Raw genomic sequence first — 14,988 nt, 5'->3', positions numbered from 1 at the left:
TTTACATAATTAATGCATAAGTATGTACCCAATTCTCAAGATTTTCAATACAAATACAAAATACACTTTTATCAACTAATGTTTATTGTTTCCAAATTTCTCCACGCTTAGATATTACACATTCTCACTAGCTTAAACTATAATTAAAGATCCAAATTAAGGATATTTATTGTTTTTCACTTAAAGTTAGTAATGTGCTGAAATTAAGAACAAAAAGAGAATTAATAAGACTCAGTTGGTTAACAAAGGTAGTTAAAAGGGTAAGGCTATATGGGTAAGTGATCTATAATGAAATAACGGCCTCAATCACATAACTACATTCATACACTAAATAATGGATATAAAGAATCAAACAAATTAAAAATTACAATCTTAGAAAGAGAATAACACACAAGAATAAAAATAGTAGTTAATATGATGCAACCACACATTAAGGCTCAAAACTCACAAGGTTGTGTTCTAACTCTAAAACTATGTTCCACAATTATTGTTCAAACAAGTTCAATGAAAAGTTTTCAACTCAAACCAATTGGGATGCTCTGTAGATAAATTTTTTGGAAAATTTTATTATTTTGACTAAGCTTATTATATATATGTATATATGAAAAAAAATACAATAAACTTAGAAAAATGTAATTAAAGCTCTAAAATATATACAAACCAAGAAAAATGTAGCTAAAAATTATAAAAGGCATAGTAATAACAGAAAAAATAAAATGTGAAAGTGTTTAGGATTAGAACTTTTCACCCAAAAAATGTCTATTCGGTCGGACGACTTTCCCACACTTAAAAATTTGCACGGTCCTTCATGCGCTTACTACGACTTGCTCAAGCTCTCGGAATAGAGAAACCGAAAAGAGTATATGACATGGATTTTGGACCGATTCCTAGTCAAATCTTCAGTCCGAATTTGCATCCATCGGACACCGAAGTTCAAATAGAGGAGACCCAAAGGAAGCTGCTTGAACTACAAGTAGAGTTGGAGACCAAGAAGTTGAAAAGGAAGGCAGTAGAGGATGAAGTTGCAGCAGAGAAGAAAGAGAGGCAGGCAATGGAGGGTGCTCTGAGATATCTATTTCAATGGCAGGGTGAGGAGTTACTACTAGACATTGCTGCAGGGATGAATTCCGTGGAATGACAAAGCGAAAAATAGATATTAAGATTGGAATTATTTTGATTTGAAGCAAATATTTTTTTTGAATTTGACTATGCAACTCTTAACAAGAATTTTACTTTATTGCTATTTTTATAAATATATTAATTTGTTTCGCAGTTGAATTTTTTTGTTTTTTCTGTCAGTTTAGATTTTGAAATGAAAAATAATGAGATTTGTAATATTTAAAAAAATCCAAAAAGAGTCAAAAAATATATCTATGATATTTAGAAAAAATGAACAATTTTTAAAATCAAATAATTTTTTTGCGACACTTTGTACTGAAATTTAGCAGCAATTTTAAAATTGCCAAAAACAAGTTTACAAACATCCAAAAATTGGAAAAAGTCTTAAAATTGCGGCGATTTGCGTCCGCCAGTAAATATGGGTCAATCATGATAGATCAAGGCAGGTTTGACCCGCCACCAAATTATCTGCTGTGAAATAAAAAAAAATTAAAAGAATGAAAAATATAAAAATAAATTAAAAATGAATAAAATATAAAATATAAAGTAACATTAAATTAAAATGATGAAAAATACTTATTCCGCTTTATACTAACGTGGTTGTGAGCAGTGAGCTAGACCTCTAATTATTATGATTACATTGGGACTTTATTAAGTTTGTGTGTTAAAAGCTTATTATGATGAGAGGGGCCGGGGTAGTCTCTATTGTGTTTGTGCACAAATCCGTTCAATTTTCAGCCGAAAGTTTACAGTGAAAAAAATTTTGTGAATATTGAGAGTAGGAATAAAACATGGTTTAATTAAATTAAGATTAGAAAAGTTTAACCAATTGAACTGATTTTATTTTATAATTAAGACTACTAATTTTTTATAAAATATTTGGGATGGCCCATTTTCAAAGAGAAGATCTGCCAGTGTATTTATATATGTATAGTATAATATAAAGTGACTATATATCCCTATTAATAGGTTAATACTCTAGCAATTTCAAACTTTGATTATTTATTAATACAATATAGTTCTAGTTAAAATATAATTGACGGCAACATATATATACAAGTTTATATCTACCCAATATCATATACTATAAAATGTATAAACAATGCATAAAGGCAATTACAAAATTACAAGAATGAACATATTTACATACACACATATAATACCTCACACACAGAAAAAAGGTAGACTAATGGCTGGACATATATATCCACATATAACATAGTACTATATATATATGATTATAATAATATATAAAATTAAGCATTGGATTATTCAGACCATGTAATTTGAAGTCCACCCCAATTATCCTTAGGGACACCTAAGGCTTCCCACACAGCCTTTGATGCATCAACAATGTTGTTAGGGCAAGGTGGTTGGTAATCATGGTCAGCATCACAACCCATGGTTGAATCACACTCATCCACCACCATTGCCTCAACACTTCTTCCATTCCCATGAATGGTGATCTTCTTGTGACACCTACTCTTGTGGTTGAACCATCCGGTCGAGAGTGCGACAACCGGCGTATCATCTGAATGATACTGGTTGTCGCACTCTGAAGGGCCACCACCGTCTCCGTCCTTCTCGAAACTATTAAGGGTGAGATATGCCTTCGTGTGAGTGGTCACCTGTGGCGAACATTCATATGTTGTGTACATCTTTCCTTGTTTACAACAATCCGAATCGTTTTCTTGGTTGCATTGCCCTGGAGGGGGCTTTTTCCCTTCAATTCTGCCGCTAGGCCGACATTGTTGTGCCCTAGAAGAATACAAGTAGTTTGTTATGAGAAGAAAACATAGTAGTAAGAATGATGCCTTTGAACCAAAGTTATTCTTCATTTTTGTGTATGAATTATTTGTGTTTATTATACTTTTGATGGATATGGAGATTGTGAAGCTATACATATATATAGAGATAAAGATTTCTTCAATAATCCTCATCAACTAAAACATTTGGCTTTGACCATTGAAGGATAGAACAAGGGTCAATGCTTGATATTATACACCTAAGAACTATATAGGATAGGTTTTTGGTGAAAGAACATGATGTTTTGCACCGACGTAATAGGCCGAAGTGACAAGTACATGTAGGATCGGGTTAGAGTTTTAAATCGATAGATAATTTAATATTTTAATATGTAACAGAATCTTTATTAATATCTTAACTATTATTCACATTATTGTGACCATATATTAGCAGATGCGCGTTACACAATTTAAAACAATGGATATATAGTAGTTGGATTTTATTTATTACTTTATTTATCTCATTTTTTTTCCTCTAACTTTTGGTTACTGTGCTAAGAGAAAAAGTAGTCAAGGACAAAAAGATGTTTAAAGAAAGAGTTCAGTGTCAAATGATGATGATATTAGAGACTCGCTTTTATTGTCTCACAGTCTCTGGCTTTTTTTTTTTCTTTTATATATCTCATAACTTAAACCAAGTAGGAGACAAATTATTGGTTCACTTCTGATTTTGAATTACGGCAAGCTAAGTTTATGTCAATTTTGTTTCATTTCCAATTCCGTTGATGATAAGTTTATGCATGACACATTTTGAATACTATATTAGCTTGTAAGTTTAAGTGTTGAATACAAACTTGTTCTTCTTATTAATATATTATATGTAAGGATAGATGGCTCTAAGCAACAATAACGTTATTACTATGATGATAGGATCACATTCGTAATATTAACTATGTAAATTTTGGTAATGTTGGTTTATTTTGCAAAAGGTAAGTTTTATGGAACTATGAATGAGTAACATTTTTGTCCAAGGCAGCTGATCAATTTAAAAATGACCAAACATGTGATTAAGTACATTATTGCAGTTCAGACATCCAACAGAGAAAAGCTCAAGGCCCATTTGATGTTATCATCACATGCCTGTGGCACGGGGAGGCCCAATAAGAGTCTAAGAGATACTCTAACCGATCGAGACTCAAATAATCTTAACTATTATTTGTCCAAAAATAAAAATTACTATTCAGTTCACATAAATTGGGTCTTATTTCGAAGTGATCGACATGTATCCGATTCGACTTAGAAAGCATGTTAGAGGCTTCTCACGAGATAAGCCTCAATGTAGTCCCTAAAATTGCACTCGAGTCTTAAAGTAGTCCCTGAACTTAAAAGTTTCTCAGAGTCATCCCCGAACTTGCACTCCGGGACTCAAAGTTGTCCTTCCGACAATTTCAGTACACGTGGCGCAACCGGAAAGCTTAGCTGGCAGCCTTGGTGACACGTGGGACTTACAACGGCTAGCTGATGTGGCAGAGTAAACTCTTGTGACTCAATTTGGTCCCTCAGGGTTAGTTAAAACCCTAATCCCCAAATTTGAAGGCCACATTGTTTACTCTACTCTCTTCTCGTTGGTGCTGTGTTCTTCTCTTCTCCCTCTCTGAAACCCGCCGGTTATGGCTACCACGAGCAATGCAGCTGGGAGCTCGAACAATCCACGATCATTTGGAAGCATCAAGAGGAGAATGAACAGAAACAGAAAAGCTCGTTTGCCAGAATGGTGTGCCTGCGGGTCGAGACCGGTGCTCCGGTGGTCAGGGACGGATTCTAATCCAGGGAGACCGTTCTTGGGTTGCCCAAACTACAATGTAAGTGTTGTTGTTGTTGAATGCTGTATTGGAGGATATAAATTTTGTTGATTGAATTTTCTTTGATGTGCAAACCGTTGGGAAGAAATGGTGTGGATTGTTTTTGTGGGTTGATAAAGTTTTGGAAGATGCCATGCCATGTGATGATAGAACAAGACATTCAGTTGATGATGAAGAATGGAAGATGAAGATGGCTTGAATATTTGGTAAATTAGAAGTTGAAATTAGGGTTCTAAAAATGGGTAGAATTTTGATGTTTGTGTTCATGCTACTGATTGTAATTGGTGTTCTTGTATTAAAGCTGGATAGACAGCAGGGTCAACTGTATCTAGAAAAAACAAATGACATGCATGTTATATGCATTCCTTGTTCATGTAGTTGTTCCTATCCTTTTGTTTGAAAGAAATGAAAATTAAGGTGTTTGATTATATGCATACTTCTGTTCCTGGACCTCTTTTCAATGAAATAGAAATGGACAGCACTTGAACTAGTCTTAGATTTGTAACAGAGGATAATATATAAAGAAAAGGCTGAGAAAACTCAATTGAATAAAATCATAATTCATAATTCATATTCATATTGGTAATGTTTGATTCAAAAAAGGCATTATAGAACCAAAACACCAGCAAAATAGATACAAAAAAACAGCCTGCTTTCCCTAAAATCTCCAACACTGGGACAATGTTTTAGGTATTGTAAACAACATCAGCAAAATAGATACAAAAAAATAGCCTACTTTCCCTAAAATCCCCAACACTGGGACAATGTTTTAGGCATTGTAAACAACATCAGCAAAATAGATACAAAAAAATAGCCTGCTTTCCCTAAACATAATCATCCTAATCTTCATTTTTTGTGTCTGGGTGCCTTGAATCCAGGATTGGGCACAAACTTCATGAAATTTGCAAGCCTTGTAGTAGTTCCCTGTGTTGCACCTTGCATAGGGTTAGGTGGGAGATTCATTGATGTATGACTACTTCCTGGTGGGGTAGCAGCAGGTGGGGTGGTTACTGGTGGATTGCTACTTCCTGAAGCTGGTTTTTCACAACCCTTGGCTAACTTTCTTTTTAAAGGGAGCTTCGGCGGCCTAACAGGTGAGGGTAGAACCTATCAGCCAAGAAATGTAACATAGTTAGTAAACTATGTAAGGATGTGAGTATGATAAATTTAAAATCATATAAGCTCGTGAACCTGTTGAGAGTCATCAGTTGCTTCCGAGGGTGGTTGACTTTGGTCAAGATTGATTTTGGTTGGAGCTTCTGGGACAGGGGCAGCAGAGTTGGCCTGACCTTCACCACCATTAGCAGCAGTGGGTTGTGCAGCGGCAGCCTCTGCAGCAGCAGCTTCTGCAGCTGCAGCAGCCTCTTCGGCAGCAGCCCTCTTTGGACAGTTCCTTCTCGTGTGTTCTGCTTCGCCACAACAACGATATCGACCTTTTTTATATATTCTTTTCATCTTCGTCTTTAACTTCTTACTCCCACTTGACTCCTCATCAGCATCTTTTCTTCTTTTTTTCTTGAGTGGTCCGGGCTTGTTTCTAAATTTTAGTGCTTGTGGTCTGTTATATGGTGACTTTTCTCATAGTGCTTGACCTGGAATTGGATTGATATGGAAGGTATATGTGTTGTTATATGCTTCCATGGTTAACCACTGGTGACAGTAGTCCTCCGGTCTCTTACCAGCCCTTGCCAGTGCAGCACACGCATGCACACATGGCATCCCTAAACAACATTCACACAACAACGAAGACAACAACAGTAAGCCTACAACAAAGGTTGATAATGATAATAAGACTAAGACAATGAATTTAAAAAATAGTACCACTCAATTGCCAGAAACCACATGTGCAGAGCCTCTTTCCCAAGTCCACAACCATGTTGGTCGGTCAGCCATGTACTTCGAACTTCTCATAATCTGCGTCACCAGACCACATCAGGACCCAATTTTTTGATTCCTTCCGTATCTTTTCTAACCTGCTGCGTTGTATAGGAGGTAGAACTCCAGTGTTCGAATTCAGCTTCTCCTTGTTCCTAGCTATCGATCTCATTGCATACATTCTGACTTCTTCCAAGAGTGTGATAATAGACTTAGCTCTAGCATTTTTGATCCTGGAGTTGAAGACTTCACAGGCATTGTTGCAGATGTTATCTATTTTAGGTGCATTACTGAAGAATGTCCGGCTCCAGGAGTCTCTAGGTCACTTGTTCAAATACTCCCAGGCTTCCTTATTAACCCTTTCAATCTTTTTGATGATATCAAGGAAGCCATCTTGGCTAGTATACCTTGCATAATCCCAGAGTAGCCCTCTAAGCTGGAGATCCTTCCATTACTTGTTGAAGTTCTTCCACAGATGCCAAACACAGAATCTGTGATGCACATCTGGAAAAACCTCCTTAACTGTATTTATAAGGCCCTGTTTTAGATACCAAAGAAGGGGTCAGATAGTTGTTATCGAGCAGCAAATCTGTCCCTACAGTTATATAAGTGGCATCAAAATAGTCCCTAGACTTGTTCAAGTGACATCAAACTAGTCCCTACACTTATGTAAGTGACATCAAACTAGTCCCTACACAGCACTATTACAGAACATTATGCAAAACAGGATAAATGAGTAACAACAGATTGACAGAACATGATGTAGCATATAATCAGTCCAGAGTTAATTCTGCATATATAGACAGCAACCCAGTGTATTAACATCAGATAGATAACTACAATAGATAGGTTGACACTAAATAACTTAGAATTTCTTAAGTCACAACCACTGTATAAATAAGTCACAATAGATTAATTCAGCAACTATGGACAGCAGCCATGTGTTATTATCATCATGTTGAAACACACCCAATAGGTAACTAATAAGTAACAACAAGTGACTTGTTATAACCAAGAAGTATTAAGTCACAACCAGTGTATAAACATCATTTTAAGTCACAATAGATTAATTCAGCATATATAATCAGCAGCCCAGTGTGTAAACATCATTTTAAGTGACAACCTATAAATATTGCATACCTTCTGCATCCTCAATATACACAGGCTCAGATACTCCATGTTCGTAGTACACATGAATAACCCCCTTGTTCTGCTGAGCCAGGTAACACATCTCCATCAGCTCATTATCATCTGCTATTGCTCTTAAACCAGTTTGCATAGGCCGATTAGGCACCAGCCACCAACTTTGGCTAACCTTGCCATACCCAATTTTCTTGTGATAGTCTCGGACGAAGAATACATCCAGCGTGTCTGTATCAATATCCGGCAACTCACAAGTCTCTCCACCATTGTAAGACATACTCCCATTGATCTCTGTGATAACTGACCCTCCATGGTGAAATATAATCGTAATTAACGGATCACCTATCTGCCAATATTTACAAAAAAAAAATTAATTGATCACACCCATTGTTTGAAATCAGACATCACTACTAGTAATAGATTGGAAATATGAGTAAATATATGTATGGAATATTCAACTAAAACCTATTAGACTATTATTAGTTTTTTTTTAGTTAGTCTGTACAAACTCAACCCAAAACCAAAAAATAAAAAACAAAAAACCTTTGATTCATTATCCATTCTTTGGATAATGTCTACGAATCACATGATTTTATCAAATCACAATAATTACACTTTAAACCACAACAACTATGACACACAAAAGAGCACACACACACACAAGATAAACCAACCACTCCTAACACTACTCATAAAACAGAATAATGTATACCATTATAAAGGAAAATCTATCACCAGCTCCGCTTCACCTGTAGCAAGCGATTTAAGCCATTATGTGTGTGATAGGAATAAAACACAATTTTTTACTTATAAAAATAGGAAGAGTAATAGTTCTCACTCATAATAAGTAATAATTTCTACTCATAATAAGTAATAATAGCAGTACAATAATATTAAATAGCAGCAAAAAATTACATAAACAAAAAAATTACTCATATTTTTGGATAAGCATGGACATTCGGAACCAAAATGATTGATGAGGAAAATAGAATCAGAAGACAAAAGGATACACTTGTGCCTACATGCCATAAATAAAATGTTTGAAAAGAATATCATTGACAAAAACCAATGTACCTGAACCTGCAATTCTTGAGCAGAAAACTCCAGCAAGGCACCTAAGAGTCTTCTCTTGAATATAGGCAATGCTTCCTCAGGCCTTCAAGACATTCAAGAATAGTAATAATATACATTAGGACCTTTTTTTTCTATTCGAAAAAGTGTAGTCATTGAAAACTTTTTGGCAAAAAAAAAAAGTTCCCAAAAGTCTTCTATGAAAAGCTAACCAGTATCATAATTGTGTATTCCAAGAGAAAAATAGTTAAATGAAGCATATAAAGCTAAAAAGCATGTTGATTTGCATGTTGCTTGATCTGCAACTGAAATTCTATGGAAATTAGGTTAACTTACTAAATTGCTAAATATGCCTTGTTTGGAACCTTTAGCCGATACTTTGAATTGTACTTTGGCTAGGTAATATAATAGTGTATAAAGCGGCATGCTTCCAGAAATGGAAATCGAAAAGAGAAATTCATACACTAATTTTATGATTACTTTTGCATATTTTTAGTGGTTTCTATGTTATAACTATATACTTAAACTCACCATTTTTAGCTAAAAAATCACAATAAGAGGGATGACTTAGGAATGATACAATGCCCAACCTGATATGGAAGTTGCAAAATTCTAAACCAGATAGGTACAAGTGTAGAATTGATATAAATTAACAAGGCAATTCAAACCCTGCTACTCAAAGTTCAAAAAGTTAACCTTGGTCATTAAAAACAATCAACTACTATTATTGACCTAATTTCTAATTATTGTGGAATAAATTTTTTGGTTTAAAAAATCCGACTAAAAATTGTAAGGTGAAAATTATGAATATTGAAAGTGCCAATCGCCACAGATTCTAGTGTTATTGATAAATGTTTACTTAGTTTTACATAGTTAAAATGGACTCTCATGCTTTCACCAGGTTCTTTCCTAATGGAGGTGCTAGCTTTAAGTCATGCGATCATATGAGGCTAACTCATAGCTTATTATCAATTTATCAGAGTATTTTTGACATTTTTAATAGAACTCTAGAGATATTTGATAATGGAGCTGATATTATATAAGTGCTGACTATATTTGTATCACAAGAACCATTTTCAAACACTAACTAGGTGTGCTTAACTATGAGTGAAGCTATTTATTTTTGGATAAGCATGGACATTCGGAACCAAAATGATTGATGAGGAAAATAGAATCAGAAGACAAAAGGATACAATTGTGCCTATATGCCATAAATAAAATGTTTGAAAAGAAGATCATTGACAAAAACCAATGTACCTGAACCTGCAATTCTTGAGCAGAAAACTCCAGCAAGGCACCTAAGAATCTCCTCTTGAATATGGGCAATGCTTCCTCACGCCTTCAAGACATTCAAGAATAGTAATAATATAAATTAGGACCTTTTTTTCTATTCGAAAAATTGTAGTCATTGGAAATTTTTTGGTAAAAAAAAAAAAGTTCCCAAAAGTATTATATGAAAAGCTAACCAGTATCATAATTGTGTATTCCAAGAGAAAAATAGTTAAATGAAGCACATAAAACACAGAAGCACATTTCAACTAAACTTCAGATAATGGCTTATCATCATTTAAAACCATTCATGAATTTTCTCTTCTACAATTTTCATCATCACTCTCACTAATCAGTCAAGTTCAGAATCCATTATCAGAGTTACAAAAAATTTCAACTCCCTAAAAATCTTTACTTCTACTGTGATCATGCAAACTCTGTTAAACAAATACATTGATCAGAGTCATTCTCCTCAAACACATTAACAGTTTGGAAACTCCTCCACTAAGAGCAGTAAACCCTAACACATAGAGAACACGTTTTCATATCATCAAAACACAAGAAACACTCCTATTCTACAATTTTGCTTGGCCAAACCACTACGAAAGCTAGTAGTGATCAAACCCTAACATAGAGAACAGAACAGAGGCGTTCATACCCACCAATTACAATCGAAAAAAAGGCCTGAACTTTGTGAATATTAGATGAACAACAACATCAAAAAACAGAGGAACCACATTTTTTTTTCATTTTTGGCTTACCTCTTTCAGAGAAACAAGGTTGCCCAACTTTGTGTATGAAGGAGAGGAAAGCAGTGATGCTCCAGAGCCAACGTCTTCCACTGAAATCGGTTCGGTTAATGGAGGAGCACATGCGCCATTGGAGATTGACGGAAGGAGAAGAAATCACACTCTGTGTTGTGTTTATTTTGTGTGTAGAGAGGAGGGAGACAAAACGTTATGGAAACGTTGAGGGAGGGACGTAGTGAGCGTGAAATGACATCGTTTCATGTCATTTTGGCGCCACAGCCAAAACGACGTCGTTTCTGTGAGTCCCAGGTGTCAACTACACTGCCAGCTAAGCTTTTCGGTTGCGCCACGTGTGCTGAAATGGCCGGAAGGACCACTTTGAGTCTCGGAGTGCAAGTTCGGGGATGACTCTGAGAAACTTTTAAGTTCAGGGACTACTTTGAAACTCGAGTGCAACTTCAGGGACTACATTGAGGCTTATCTCGGCTTCTCACTAGCCAGATCAACTATGGGGCATTTCTCTACTCAACCACTTGCCTTTAGTTCATCTATAAAACTGTATTTGGAAGGAAGACGGAAACAAAGAGATAAAGATTAAAAATTAAGGATAAAAAGATTAAGATTAAATTAAGTCTCTATATTGTGTTTAGTATAAAATATACTGGACTTAGTTATCTCTATGAAGATTGGAAGGTAAATTTAGAATTTAAAATATTAAATGAGAATATTTTTAAAAAGAAATATTATTAAAATTTTAGCCTTCAATTCTATAAATTTTAGTTTTTTCTGTCCCTACTTTTCAAAAAGATTGAAAACGCTAAAATTTTATGTGAAATTTTAATTTCTGACCACTAAATATAACACTAAGTCTCAGTTCTTAAGTTGCAGTTTTTAAAAACAAACACCTCCAAGTGAGGATTCATACCAAGTTACACATATTCTACTCATACACACCCAAGGTTTTGAAAATCGGACCGGACCGATCAGTTCGACCGATTTAACTGCGAATCGGCAATGTATGCGGTCCGGTCCTCCTGTATTAACCGGCGGAAAGAAAACTGCTAAAAAACTAGTGAATCGGTTAAAAACCGGCCGGTTGGACCGAACCGGTGACCGGCCAGTTCTTCTAAAAAACTTAAACGGCGCCTTTTTAATGATTTTTTAAAAAATTAAAAAACTGAAACCCAACCCGCCCGATCCGTTACCACTCGGAACCCCTTTCTTCCCCATTCCCAAATCGCAGTCTCACACTCTCACTATCTCTTACTCTCACACCCTATCCTAGCCCTCTGAACCATTCGAAAACCCCAGCCCAATCGCCACCGCCATCGCCGGGGTTTGCAGGTCGTGACCGCCACCACCGTCGCGTGGTCTCTTCTTTCGTTCATTCATCTTAGTCTCACTCCAGATTCTAGGCGTGAATGGTGAACTCTAGCCCCTTCTGAAGCATTCGAAAACCCCAGCCCAGTCGCCACCGCTGTCGCCGGGGTTTGCTGGTCGTGACCGCCACCACCGTCGCATGGTCTCTTCCCCAGTTTGCCCGTTCATTCATCTCAGCCTAGCCCCTTCTGAAGAATTCCCAGGCTCCCAGCGTCCCCGTGGTCCTCAAGCTGCCATCGCCGTCGCCTGCTCCTCAGCATCGCCGCTTCGTCTTCACTGGTCTCTCCCTTCGTCGTCGCTGGTCTTAGCTTCATCAGCACCCAGGTGAGTGAATCCTCTGTTTCATCTTCTTTGTTTCAACTTTCAAGCTTTCATCTTCTATGTTAGAAATTAGAATGTATGGTTTTGATTCCACCTAATGTTGATGTTGTATTGTTTTGGTGTTTTGCTGCTTTACAATTTTGGTGTTTTGCTGCTTTGCAATTTTGTATTGTTTTGGTGTTTTGCTGCTTTGCAATTTTGGTATTTTGCTACTTTGCAATTTTTCTGTTTTGGTGTTTTCCAGGGAATTGAGATTTTTCAGTTTTTGTTTTCATGGCTGAATGGTATATGCACTAGGCAGAATTGTGTTATGTTGAATGGCTGAATGCTGTAGGCACTAGGTTGAATTGTGTTGTGTTGAATGGCTGAATAGGCAGAATTGTGTTGTGTTGAATGATGATGCTATGGCTGTTTTTAATTTCATTGTGTTATGGCTATTATTAATTTCAGTTATGGAAAATAGTATTAATCAAGAAGCAACTGCTGATAACATGCCTGTCGATCCTCCTATTTCGAATGATGATGCTGCTAATCCTAATTCCCGTAGTGCTAACGATAGTCAGTCACAAGGTTCTTCTAACTTTAGGGGAAAAATAGATTTAGCTTGGATGTGTATTTATAATTTATTTATTATTCTATTTTAAAACGGTTTTTTCGGTTGACCCACCAGTTGAACCGGTTAGACCAGTGAACCAGTGACTAGAACGGTTTGATGATCGGTCCGGTTTCTGAACTTTGGTTGTTAGGCTTTGATGGTAGGAGTATATGGTTTGTCTGTAATGATGTGTTTAATGATATAATGACAAATCTAATATTTTCCTTTAGGGAGTTGAATAGTGGTTTACGTTGTAGCATAATAATGCTTTTTTAAGATGGTGCAAATATCATTTCATCTTTGCTAAACTAACAAAGTATTGCAACCTAAACATTAATTTTGTAATATTTAGTCATGTATTTGGAAAAAAAAAATTATTAATCTTTGCCGAAATATTTCTAATTCCGAGTAAATTTGGCCAGTGGTGTGTTGAAAATTGACGAAAACAATGAGGAGGAGGAGAGTAAGAAGATTTTAACTTTACTTGACTGAAAAGTGATGACACAAAAGTCTGTCATTGGCACACTTTGCGCTATATAAATTGTGCCGCTTGCATTTCTCATATCATATTGAAGTTTGTGGTAGGCTTAGAGAAGGGGGGGTTGAATCTATGTCTTCCTTTTTGCAGTTGTTATAACCCTTTTTAAACAAAACTTTCAAATCTGATTCTGTTTGTACTCAGCAGTGGAAATTTATGAGACAATTTATTTTTGTCTCATGAACATCAGAAAAATAGAACACATCAGAGAAGAGAAAAGCTAACACCAGCATATATCCTGGTTCGGTTGCCTTGTGCTATGCAACCTACGTCCAGTCTCCTCCACAACAATGGAGGAATTTTCACTATAGTTAAAAGTATTACATAGACCAATTTCACACTCAAGTTCTAACCTAACTTGACATTGGCTATGCTAACACCTAATTATTCACTCTTAGTGCTAACCCAACTAAGAAAGGGATACTAAACAGGTACAAGATACAAGACACTTAACCAACCTAAAGAAATCAGGAAATAACTCTAGGCTTTTCTCTTAAGTGTATCACTCAACCTTTCTCCACTCATGGCTATTACTTGAGCTTTCTCACAATGCCTTTTCTCACAAGAAATTACAGAAAGATAAACATAGAAAAGTACATTACAATCAGTAAAACATGAAGGAGATTGACTTCATCAACAGCCTTTGTTCTATGCGAAAACCAGATTAGCAAGCCTCTGATTCAGTTCTTCATACTGGCAGAATGCACCTTTGATTAGGATACACTGTCCAGTTAGTTGAACTTTCTCAAAGAACACTTCTCAGAATAAAACCTCAATACTCTGGTTAACTCTCCTTGTCTTCTGAGTGAGCACCCAACTTCTTTTATCTCCTTACATGTTTCTTGGTTCTTCTTCCACCTTGAGCCTTGAGCTTCACTAACCCACAGATTCACTTTTTCTCCTTAAGCCTTAGAGTAGAAACTTTTTCTTCTGACTCTTTCATCTTGGCCAAAAGCCGTAACGCAGCAACCACAAAACTCTTCTAGTTGTCAACTTAATCTGGACCCTTGAAAACCAACTTGGTCCCCAAGTCATGTTTAAGACCGTGGATACACAGCAGATTGGGGTTGAAGGCAACTTTCCCTTGAATGCCATGTTTGGACTTGCAGAGAGTTGGGAAGAAGAAAAGAAGATCTGATGCATGAAAGCGGAAATAGTTTACCTTTAATCTTGACCTAAGCTTGATTTGGTTTATTCTGGATGATTAGACTTCGGCCTCTCAAACTTAATCTTTCTCTTTCTTTCTTCTTCTGTGAATGGCGTGTGGAATAAGCTCTTTCTCTTTCTCTTTCTTACTTTTCTAAAACTTTGATTTGACTAT

At 36.0% G+C, this 14,988-nt stretch overlaps 2 protein-coding genes across 2 annotated transcripts; both read right to left on the bottom strand.

Annotated features, from left to right (window-relative positions):
- Positions 1-2,387: 2,387 nt before the first annotated feature.
- LOC107475596 (kiwellin-1-like) lies at positions 2,388-2,957 on the bottom strand. Its single transcript, XM_016095260.3, has one exon. It carries the CDS (start codon positions 2,955-2,957, stop codon positions 2,388-2,390), a length of 570 nt encoding a protein of 189 aa, XP_015950746.3.
- A 2,600-nt stretch (positions 2,958-5,557) lies between these two features.
- On the bottom strand, positions 5,558-6,181 carry LOC127744989 (lysine-rich arabinogalactan protein 19-like). The gene is made up of 2 exons (XM_052257922.1): positions 5,918-6,181; positions 5,558-5,833 (listed from the first exon to the last, which is right to left on the bottom strand). The coding sequence occupies exons 1-2, from the start codon at positions 6,179-6,181 to the stop codon at positions 5,573-5,575; spliced, it is 525 nt and encodes a 174-aa protein (XP_052113882.1). The 3' UTR covers positions 5,558-5,572.
- Positions 6,182-14,988: the final 8,807 nt, after the last annotated feature.

This window comes from Arachis duranensis, chromosome 2, assembly GCF_000817695.3.
Source record: "Arachis duranensis cultivar V14167 chromosome 2, aradu.V14167.gnm2.J7QH, whole genome shotgun sequence".
Lineage (NCBI taxonomy): Eukaryota > Viridiplantae > Streptophyta > Magnoliopsida > Fabales > Fabaceae > Arachis > Arachis duranensis.
This window is presented reverse-complemented; position numbering and strand designations above follow the sequence as displayed.